Below are 12,090 nucleotides of genomic sequence, written 5' to 3'. Positions count from 1 at the left end.
ACTGTGTGTTATTTGCTGCTTTGCTTAACCAAATATAATATTAAAAATGTTTCAGACAAACATGTGTAACTGAAGAAGCATACAGAACCTCTGCATAATGTGTCTCCTCTACCTGACATAAGCACAGATCAAAAAGTAAAAAATACATTTCGTGTAAAAAGGACATTAAAAACATTTACTGTTTCTCTCATTGCTTTATAAAAATATTTATATGAATGCAAATATTTGTGAAAATACAGTTGCAAGACAAATACTAAGACTTTTTTGTTTTATGTTAACAAAAGATGTGCTTACCATAGGTAGTTTTAACCTTGCACAACCTTGAGGAGAAGCCCGAAATTCCACCTTGGCCATGCCGTATTCCTGTTGGCCATCCACTAGAAGACATTCTGAGGGAGCATTTACATCTGTGTAAATTAAGTAATAATATGTCATGCTATCTTCTGTCCTACATGTGCCATGTATCTTGAATTTGCTATAATCTTACTTGTTTTGACTGCACGCTTCTGCTGCTGTAGAATATGTATAAAACTGACATCGGACTGTTTCTGTGCAATGCTGTTGGCATTCCTTATCGCCTGAAACATAAACTTCTCCCAAGTTAATTCCGACAAAATCAGCATCGGTGAGAACTAGCAACGGACACACTGAAAGCGTAAAGACAACATTGTGACATGTAAATTGACTATTACTTACATAATGTATGACAATGTTCAAATATAAAATCTCAATTCTTAAAAATACATACTAGCAGTGGGTATTTTGCAGCTTAGTAGACTGAAGCCTGACAGGGTATTTTCTCTAATTTGTGGGGCAGTTGGAATCCCAGTCCTAGATGTCTTCAAATAGCAAAGGTTTCTAAGAGAAAAGGACGAAACCGTTATACAATTCTGTAAAATCACAACATGGTTATAGAATGCAACTCTAAAAGGAATTCATTAATAAATATGTGTCCAAGGAATCCATTCATACAGTCGCAGTAGGCCATAGTTAACCACACATTAGCTAAAAAAAAAAAACAGGCAGACATTATTATAGTCAAAACACCCCTCTATGAAAAAAATGAAGAGTGTGATATATTTTTAAATGTTCAAAAAGTTATATTTCTAAACGTTGCACACTCTCCTAATAGAGTGTGCAACTTTATTTTCAGAAAGGAATGTAGAGTGAGAGAACTCTACTGAATTGACTTCAGTAAGTTGCAATTGTAGTTATATATTTGCTTACAGTTTTTGAAAAGTAAAGTTTTTGAAAAGTACGGCTTCATACAAATTCAAATCTCTTTCAGAAGTAATGAAACTAAGGGACGATGAAAAAAATTATTTGAGTGATTGATCAAAGTTGTGTATTAGAGGTTTGCCGTTTACAGTGGAGATGTGATTCCATGTTCCAGAAAAGACTAAATAAGAGCAGTGGTGTACAGATTTGGTCTTTGGATGTTGGCGAGAGTAAATGGTGTTGCAGTAATATGTTGTAATGCAAACAGGACCCTACTACTGCAGGGATTTATTACACTCACACTACTAAATACTTCACATTAATTTACAAATATATACATCAGACACATTTAAAACACCTTTGGTGACATTCTGAAATCAGTGTTGACACTAATGGATCATTATTCCAAAACCTTACCAGGTAGAACATCACAACACAAGTGAGTATCACTAAATAAAGCAGGCCTATTGGTTTTGTCACAACCTGCCACATCAATATATAAGGCAAGCCTATTAGCTTGTCAAGGGGCCATCACGACAATAGCATAGGGCAATCCTGCCCATTGGCATTGTCAAGGGTTCACCACAATCTATAAGGCAATCCTATTGGTGTTGTTAAGGGTCACCACACTTAATAGACTGATTACCCCATGTTAAAAAAATCACCATTCCACACTGGAATCAATATCTTTGTTTAGATGCAGTTATTATTCTCAATAAAGCATTGCAATATTTAACAAAAACCACTATTAAAATCTAATGTAAATGAGGCATTTACTATCAGCACAACATGTGCCTTGGTATTTCTTATGATCTTTTAGGTCACATAAACTGCAGCCATAGAGCCAACTGCTAGAAACTGTTACAGTCCCAGGCTGTAGAAAAACATTTCAGCTTTAAGAGTGTTTTAAAACTGAAGCAAAAGTATTTCTAAATCATGCATCCTATTACCTGAAAGACATAGGGTTAATTTTGTAAGTTACATCTGGGGCTGGAGGGGATGCTGCGCTTCCACAGAGCCCAGAGTACTTTTAAATTATACTGGTGGTGCCCTGCCACTGGGCCACTAAGCACAAGCATAGAAAACCGTATGCTAACTAAGCACCCCAGAACATTATGGGGTGCTACTTCCATGGAGCAGTGAATATTTTACAAGTGGCTCTCCTCCTGAGTTTGAGAACCTCAATCATTTTTATTTTTTCACTTTTTTCCTTGAACACTGGGATGCCCCGTCCCAACTGGGACACCTCCAAGGCAGGTATTTGTGGTGGGGTCCTCAGAGGGAGCCCCGTAGTCCCCATGACAGAGCATTTTCAGCAAGCCTCCTGGCCTCACAAGGGACACTTTTTGCAGGGAGCTGGTTTCACTTGTTCCCTGCACCAGCTTTCTCCTGTGTTGTACACTCCACAGAGCCCATGGCCTCCTGGCTGTCTTGCAGGGCATCGGGGGCGGGGTCAGTGGAGGCAGGTCTTCCCTCAACTGGTCCTTGGGGTGCAAGGGAGTCAGCATCACTGGCCCTGGTAAGACCAACTAGTCATTGGGTCTGCTGTAGATAGAGTCTTCTTTCCATTATTGCATCAGTTGGCTTGTCCTTCCAGCTATCCATGGTTTTGCTGCTGTTGTAGTCCAGGTCCAAGGTCTTGCTCCTCTTCATGTTCTGGGGAGGCACTTTTGTGCGCATTCTAGCTTGTGGTTGGGGATCCCCTTTCGTCTAATCTTCCCCTTTTCCTGGGTTTGAGTCCAGCATGGCAGGTGACAAAAAAGGCATTGTCAGGTCTCTTTGTGTGTGCTGGGGAAAGTCCTTTTGAAGTATAGTCAGGGCATGGCCCAACTCCTCCCCAGTCATCCTGTCACACCAAAGGCCCTTTGTGCACTGTCTGTCTCCAATATGCATTTTCCAGTGGGAGAGCCATCACGAACCCAGGCAGCTGGAAACTACCAGCAGGTTTAGGCAGAAAAATGCCAACTTTCTAACAGGAAGATCAACCTCAGAAATGGGGCACCCAATATTCCAAGGAAATTGGGTTATACAATCGGGTTAACACAAGACCCTGTGTTTTCCAAGCAACAGTGTGAGAAGATAGGGTAAGCCTTCAAGACAGTTGTTTACAATTCCGATTTGGTTTTAAGATCCCAACTGACAGAATCATGACCATGAATAGACTAAGGGCCTGATTTAAAACTCGGGGACTGGTTACCCAACAGTGACAGCTATGCTGTCCGCCAAAATCTATATCCCATGAAATATAATAGAATTTTGATCCTGGAGATGGTATATCCATCACCTCTTGGTGACAGAGCAGTCCGTCCGCCAAGTTCTAAATCAGTCCCTAAGACATTAACTGAGTTAGTCATGGTGCTATCATTTCCTTTGTCCTCCGGAATATCCCGGGGAAGTTTTTGTGTGGGGTCGAAACTTTGGCATTTGTAGAGTCTACCCATATCATACATTGTTGGACTACTTTTAAACCTGAATATGACTACTATCAGATTTATATATTATTTGTGCTTTTGGGTGGGAGAATCTCTCCCCCTTTACATGTTATAAATATTGCTTACACCAGTTGTCACATCATGTCTGGCTCACTTTTTTGCACTTTGCAATGCATTGTCACTTGCAGCACATATTTTATTTTAACTGCTGTATTTAAATGGAAGAATCTGAATAAAGTTGGTACTTAAATAATCCATGTGTGCATGTATTGTAATATTTTGAACCATATAGCCAAGTAATTCCTAGGCGAACAAATGTTTTTTTTAATAACTTACTAAAGTGTCATTTCTAAAAAAGGTATTTAGAATCTGACCCCACCATTACAAAGGACTTTAAACTACAATTCAAAAGAGTGTAAGAATTACTTTTCTAGCTGCTACCAATCTGCATTTAATATTTAATAAATGTACCAATGTGGCCCAATTATCTCCTACTGCAGCAGCCAGCCTTGCTACAGTAAAATATAGTTTTTGGTATATTTCACTGTTAGAACATGTGTGACATTAATTTTTATATGCCTTACTTTTAATTATTTGCATCCTTCTTTTATGGGCAATAAGGCCTACATATGGGTGAATTATTAATATTTCAAAGGAAGGTTTAGGTCTTTCAAAAGCGGTATTTTGAGAGGTCAAATGTGCAGTTTAAAACTTCGAAAGCCAGGTTACCTTGGTGCAGCTACCAGGCGCACAATTGTAGTTTCCTATGAGCAGCCTGTACCCATGCGCACGTGTGCACATGTGCTGCACATGCAACCAGCCCAGTACCCCTTAATCTAGCTACCTCGTAGGGACCTTATCTTGAAAGGCAGATACTGGGGGTGAACATGTGCAGTCCAATTTACCATGAAATTATTGGGAGTGAGTGTGCAACCAGGTAACCAAAAAGGAAAAGATCTGGGTGTGCTCAACAGGCAGGACCCATTTGAGAAAGCAATATTATTCCATGATCTCATATCATTATTGGGGTTCACAATTGCATTAGGGTAATTAGCTTCCTACAATCAGGCAACATCATAGCTGCAAACATCCCAAAAACACAAGGGATGAGTTTTCTGTCTGACTGGGGAGGATATCTGGAAATTCTCAAATGTTTGGTAGTTTCAACTTATAAGTATCTCTGATTATAAAATAGCACATGCTCGAAAAGGAATGCAGACACTCAGCTTCAGACATGGTAATCAAAATGCCATCAGCAGAAATTAGATCTTTCAGTTCTCCTTAGCTTGTGGTGTACCTCTGATAGCCATCCTGTTTCCAGTGGATTTCCTCGGGGAATGTATGCAATGCAAAGATTGTTCTTACCTACGACCCTAGACTCGTGTAATTTTTCCACGTGACCTAGTATTCCCTTTCACCCAATGAAAACATACAATTGTAGCTGATGAAAACCGTGATTCCCTTTAGTGGTTATTTTCACCAATCAGTGATTGAAACTTGCAGATTTGATTCAATTAGATATTTGGATTTGAGTTTTAATCATGGAGAGCAATGCTATTTTACTATGGAGAACCATTATCCTACCTCTATGTAAAAAGCAGGGGTGTGAGAAATTGCATATTTGTTCTAGTGTTAAACACATCATACTTGCAAGAACTATGAGTTTATGATTTTTAAAATATGGCAGTGGCAATTTGCCGAGAACTAGAGCTCTCACAGTGCTTTTCATTACAAGATCCCTATTTTCCGTAACCGTTCATTGCACAGTTTCAGTAAATAGTGTGGTGAACATTGCTACCACAACACACGCAAACTAACAGAGAGCCATCCTGGAAGGACCCAGCTACTAGGGCAGGAGATGGCAAAAAGACCCAGAGGGTAAGACCCACACACCTGGGCAACACACATGATCAAGAGGACCAGGAACAACATCCATGTCGAATAGGCAGAGCAGATTCAACATGGAAAGCTAGAACTAAGAATGTTCCTGATTGTGGAAAGCAGATGAAAGGCATGCGAAGTCAGAAGGCCCCAGAGAGAGATTACTCAGTCACACCCCCTCCCAACAGGGATGGCTATGAGGCACCTTATATAAATCCAGAGATCCAAAGCCGTTCTGAGCCAGGCCGGTGCAGTCATCTATGCACCAGTGACCCCAAATAACAGGAGAAGAAGGAAACAGATGAAGCATTCTTTGATAGAGAAAAGACAGAATGCGAGGGTCAAGGCCACCATACAAAGCGGGGATGCCATAAGTCCAACTGACCTATCATGTACCCTGGAACCAATCAACCACCACCTACATGCAGATGCAATCCTCTTCACTAGCAAATGTCAGGAGAAAATGTGTATCAAATTTGAAGCTATACAGGATTTTATTTCTACAAGATGCAGTGCTTCCCTCCCAGTCCCTTAACTAAGAAAGGAAGTTCACTCACAGTCACCCTTGCTGATCACACTGAATAGCCTTAAGTGAAATAACAAGCCAATTCTGCATAAGTGAAAGCCAGACAATGCCACTTGAGAAATCCAAACCACTAAAGAAGAAACTCAGTACTTGTCAGGCTACTGACATCCAACTCTGTGACCCAATGCACAGCCATCTCAATCTCGAGTAGGTAAGAAGTCAAGGTTCCAGGAAGAATGGCTTCACCAACCCCATGATATCACAAAACCACACGAAAGCACAAATCAGGCAACAGAACAGCCACTAGGCAGCAAGCAGTCACTAGCACTTCTGTTGCAAGGCACAACGAAAGCACCACCACTAAGGGACAGCAACCTAACTTGGTACACAAAAACACAAATGAGCCACTACACCAGAGGAATTGTACAAAATTACCCAGAATCACTAAGGGCACTGCCACTAAAGTGCAGCAGAGACATTGGCCCTGAAGCCCAGAAGAAAGAGACCCCAAAGCACCTCAACCACAGCTAATGGCACTACTGTATACCTAGAGAAGACAGCAAATACACATTCCTCCTCACATTAGGGCCCTTGACACCATACCTATTGCACAAACCCCTGAGCCACAGGACTGAATTAGGCCAGAGGGGCCTTCCAGGGGGTACCAGGGTAAAGAATACTAGATATGAGCACCCTGCATCTATCTCTGCCATCAGAGCCAAATATGAGGCTGCTCCCCAGCAAAGAGATACCAATCAATGAAGAAGCCATGCCCCGGTGCCCTACCATAGGTCACAAATACCTATTATATGGACTGATCAGTTTATGGTGCATTTTCCCGTCTATGTAAAAGGCAGGTTCCGTGAAAGCAATGAACTAGCTCCCTCTTGCCCTTGCAGCACCTAGGCCAGGGGTACCTTTTACAATTTCAACCAGCTCCTCTCCACCCCTAAATATACCTTTTTATATGACGTCCACACTATTGCCCACATGTTAATAACTGGCTTCCCTCTGCTATTGACTGCATTGTTCCTATTAAGACTATCAAATCCAAACAACACTCTCCGTCGGAAGCTTGGTTCTTGATGGTAACCTAGCGATCCCAAATAAAATTATCATCATTTTCTACAAATACGCTGATGTCACCCAAGTTGTCATACTTACAAATGATCAACTCACACAACTTTGACCCCTGTCATGCAGCTATCATAAATAGATGTGAGCCAGTTATTTCATGCTTATTTCTATTACAAATGAAATCATTCGATTTGGCAAAATGTCAGCCCCTGGTGAGAAGAATCAATGGTCTATAGAACGTGTCCCTCCACACTCCTCTGATTACCACTTGCAGCTCAAATCACTCATGAATAAGACTGTCCTTTTTAATTTGTTTTTCATTCCAAAGTTTTTTGTGCATGCTAACAAAGACAAATGGGGTGTCCAAGCATCTAACAAGAATAAAAGGCATTTCTGATAAATAAATACGTTTTTGATAGTTACACAGAATCATTGGGACATACTTACTAGAGGTTTAAAAAAAGGAAAAGAAGTGGGGTTTAATATCAGTTGTACCCAAGAACATATGTTGAAGAGTATCCTTGGGCCACTTCAATAAACTATATTAACAGTGCAGGAGGCTGGCTTGAGCAGCCAAGATGACGGACGAAGATTAGCAAGGCTCCGTGGTAAACCCTCGATTATCCGCTTTTTACCCATAACCAGGCACAAGACCGGACATGGGGATCCTGGACGGCACAGGATATGTGGATCGGCAACTGAGCACTGAGGCCGGTAGAGAAGCCAAAGTTGCCGGCGTACACGTGGATGAAGCGGAGGACGACTGGGACCACAGCGGCTGGCCTGAGTGTGGCTGCCGCCAGACGTAGCCCTAATTTGGTCATAGATGGGACCCACGAGGGCAGAGAGGCCTACTGCGGGAGCGAGGGCAGGAAAACAGCGGTGAGTGATGACACATGACAAGAGGCCTGAGGGTACACTCGCTCTGAGGCCTAAACGGGGCTGGAGAAAGCACCCCTAAACCCTGTGCCATTATTGTGCCTCCCACCTGGTGTCCGCCGAACTGCTGTGCCTACTTTGCACTGGACCTGCTCCCCTGCCAGAGGCTGTGCGCTTAGCCCACGCTTCAGGAGACTGAGGCCTGGCCTCACTTCCCCCCATTAATTGGACTCCTTGAAGTAGAACCTGGGCACGGATGGGGGTCCTGGATCTGCAGGAGTCCATTTCGTCAAAGCCTCATAGAACAGAGGGATCGCCACGTGGGACACGGATGCTGGGCTGTGTGTGGCCATGAGGGTGGCCTTCCTAGTGAAGGCCTGACCGGGGACCGGGTTGCCAGCTACATAATGGCAGCTGATCTATATGAGGTAGACCACGTGGAAGCCTGCCGTCGACCTGAGGCTGCTGTCTCTGGCGAGGGGCTGCTCGTGATGCTGCGCCTCCCTGGATGTCATATTGCATAAGCAAGCGCCCAACCCATGTCCCTGGACCCCCGTCGTGGTGGCTGAATGCATGCTTGCACGTACACACAGCTGGAGCAGTGCATGAGTGATCACCCACAGCTAAGCAAAGGACACTAGCTGACTGGCCTGTAGTGGGCAGGACACTGAGGCCCAGGTCACTGTTGGCTGAAAACTGTTGCACTGTAAGCTTGAACACTCAGCCCTATCAGCCCTGGCCGTTTGGACCCCAGGGTCAGCGAAATGGGCCATCTCTGTTCTGGGACAAGCGGCAAACCTCAGGCATTAATACCTGACACCTCGGTATCCGCTAGCCGTAAGCTGGACATGGTACTGACAGCAGTGGAACGCACTAGTGCATCTCTCAACCAGACGTGAACATCAATGGAGAACAAATTTAATAAGGTGACTAGCGACCTCACCCTGCTTCATGCGGCCACCGCAAACTGGTACACAAGATCCGCTTGCTTGAATGTATTTTGAATAGCCTCGCTCTCAAGAATTGCCAACTGTAATCCTCAATGCAGACATTGCTTGGCAAGGTCACAACGTTGGAGCGTCAAGCAGAAGACGCAGAAGGATGCACTAGGAGAAATAATATTTGCATTGTGGGCCTTCCAGAGGGAACGGAAGACGCAGATGCTGTTTCCTATGTTGAGAAATGGATCTGTGAACTGGTCCCAAGGGGTCGCTTACACAGTTCTTCTCAGTTGAGCATGCCTATCGTGTTCCAGTGTGGTCCCCCGCCGCCGGGATCAGGCCCACAACCCTTCTTGTGTTGACTGATACATTAAATGGACAGAGATGCCATTTTGCGAGGTGAGATTGCTCCTGGCCCTCCAGGTAGACAATGTCAAAGTAATGATGTTCTCAGACTATACCATCACCCTGCAAAGACAGAGAGGATCCTTCTTATCCATGAAATGCAAGCTGCGAACCTTTAATTTGAAATACTCCCTCCTATTCCTCGCCAGATTGCATGTTGTGGCTCAGGGAAAGATACAATTCTTGCACACCCCTGATGCTGCCTGCGAGCGGTTGGAGTCAAAGGGACTGGCTAACCAGCAGGAGATAACAGCACAGCGGGGGAGTCATGGGACTCAAGGCCCTGCAAACTCAGGAGTCATAGACGACTGGGTCATGCTCCTGACTTAGAGCAGATCATACAGGAGCATTGCCGAACGCTGCAGACTGGCAGCTGTAAGAAAGACAGAAGCTACTTCAGACACTGAACGAGAACTCAACGACTCTGGCAGCGAGGATGTCTCTCTTAGTGGAGAACTTTCAGTGACTGGGTCCATGGCCCTCCCGGTTGTGACGCCGCAGACGGCGGATGACGTGATTTTAACCTGTAGTAGTGTTGCATGCTAATTCTGAGGATAGCGCTGGCGCATGGTACCATTGACATAGATTGTTGAGAGCCCAGGCTGCTCTGCGCACTGACAGCCGTACTGAACATTCAGGAGTACTGCTTAGTTTGCTTTCTCCTTCCATCCCCTCCCCTCCCAATCCCTCCTATTCCACTCTCACGCCACCTTTTATTTAATTTATCACTTCATGTTGTTCCCTTCTTCACTGGCAGTGTTGCAGGCAATGGATCTATGTGTGGCCTGCTTAGTGGCTGTGGGGCGCACTGTCTTCTGTCTGCATACAGAACTTAACAGGGGCATTCGCCACTGGGCATACTTGGTGAAACAAATCCCCCCTCCACTTTCTTGCTTGTGAGTACCCTCTTTCCCCACACTAGTTACGCAAAATAGGCTGGTTAAGTGGTTTGGGCAGATACCTGTTGTCCCTCTGCTCTGATAGTATTCTATTGTTTTCGACCTGTGGCATCTTTTTACCTGTTTACAGTTGAATGGTGTCCGGTTTCCCACTAGTCCACTCTTCCCCGTAGCCTGACTGTCTGCTATGTGTCGTGCATATCTTAGGAAGCCGTGTACTAAAGGTCTGTTACCCCATTAGCCACCTATGACCCCCACTAATATGCTTACATGGAATGTGAGGGGCAAACACACACCCACACGTAGATATTCCATATATTCATACCTTAAGAGGCACATGATCCACATAGTGCTTCTGCAGGAAACACATCTTGCACCACCAGAGACCACTAGGCTGCAGCAAATCTGGCGGATAAAACTGTTTGCAACTAACTTCTCCATGTACGCCATGGGGGCTGTTGTCTGGATTTGGATCTGGCCAGGTGCTCCTTTTGTGGCTGAAGAATGTGATATTGACACTGAGGGTCATTATGTATTGTACTGTTGTTGGGGTCAATTTATGCACCAAACACAGACCAAGCCTCTTTCCTCAGTCGGTTATCTAACACCCGTTCTCGCTGGAGTGGCCTCCAGTGGCTTGTGGGAGGGGATTTTAATAGTGTTCTTGCCCCAGACCTTGACCGCTATTATCTACTGCACCCAGAGTATATTTGCACAGTTAACATGAGATCTGTTGTGATTACCTAGGCCGCACTCACTTTGATCATAATCCGTGCTCCTGCAATTAGGGTGGGACAATTTCCCCCCTGCTGTCCCCACTTGGCGGTTGTGACCTGAGATGTTGGCCCTTTAGGAAGTCACTGCTATCTCTGAATATTTTGACTATAATGATGACACTGCATCGTCCGAGCTTATCGGGTGGGATGCGTTCAAGGTTATCATAAGTGGGCACTGTCTGGGTGCACAATGAATTACGTGCAAATCCATTGAGCGTGATTTAACTGGGGTGGAGGGAACCCTGTTGCAATACAAGAAGCGTGCTGTCCAAGTCCCTCCAGGAAAACATTGGCTTGCAGATAAACACAAGGAGCACGCGTCTCTGGTAGTAAGGCTGTGCTATCTTAACTATGCTGTTCATTTAGCTTGCACACATGCCGCAGCCGACAGGTTGGGCAAGCTGTTAGCTTGATTGATCTGCCAAGAAAAGGGGCGCACCCGTAACCTGGAGCTGCGCTCGACGTCAGGCAGCATGCTCTACACCCAGGGTGAGATACATGATGAACTTACAAATCTCTACACAGCCTTGTATCAATCGACAGCAGTAGCGGCGCCTGTATACTGCAAGGAATTCCTTTCTTCGCTACTCCTGCCCTGCCTCACTGTGGAGCAACGGGTGGAGCTGGATGAGCCCTTAGCACTACCTGAGATACAAGACAGTATACGCGCTTTGGCCTCTGGCAAAAGCCCAGTTCCTGACGGCCTTTTATCAGAATTTTATAAAACATACTCCCCTACAACTCCTCCTCACCTGCTGAGGCTGTATGAGGGGTCTCTATTGGTGGCATCCTTAACTGCATCATGGCAGGAGCTGCTATTGAGCTCTCTTTCCAAACCTGGTAAAACCCAATGGATTTGGGTTCCTATAGGCCACTGGCGATGTTCAACACAGATGATAAGATCCTGAGTAAAATACTGGCAATGCATCTGGTGCCCTAGGTACTTCAATTGATCCACCCCGATCAGAACGGTTTTGTGCCAGCATGCAGCATTCCTTAAATATTAGGTGCTTTTTCTGGGTCATAAAGTACTCAACACAGGACTGGCCTGGAGCA

At 44.6% G+C, this 12,090-nt stretch overlaps 1 protein-coding gene across 1 annotated transcript in view; it reads right to left on the bottom strand.

Annotated features, from left to right (window-relative positions):
• Positions 1 to 12,090, bottom strand: part of LOC138245998 (plasma kallikrein-like) — a 525,156-nt gene that overhangs the window by 224,779 nt on the left and 288,287 nt on the right. Inside the window, exons 8-10 of the mRNA XM_069200127.1 lie at positions 749 to 858; positions 488 to 647; positions 295 to 407 (exon numbers count right to left, since the gene is read on the bottom strand). Of these exons, the coding sequence (XP_069056228.1) occupies positions 295 to 407; positions 488 to 647; positions 749 to 858 (383 nt within the window). The remainder of the gene's footprint in view (positions 1 to 294; positions 408 to 487; positions 648 to 748; positions 859 to 12,090) is intronic.

This window comes from Pleurodeles waltl, chromosome 1_2, assembly GCF_031143425.1.
Source record: "Pleurodeles waltl isolate 20211129_DDA chromosome 1_2, aPleWal1.hap1.20221129, whole genome shotgun sequence".
NCBI classification, from domain to species: Eukaryota; Metazoa; Chordata; class Amphibia; order Caudata; family Salamandridae; genus Pleurodeles; species Pleurodeles waltl.
This window is presented reverse-complemented; position numbering and strand designations above follow the sequence as displayed.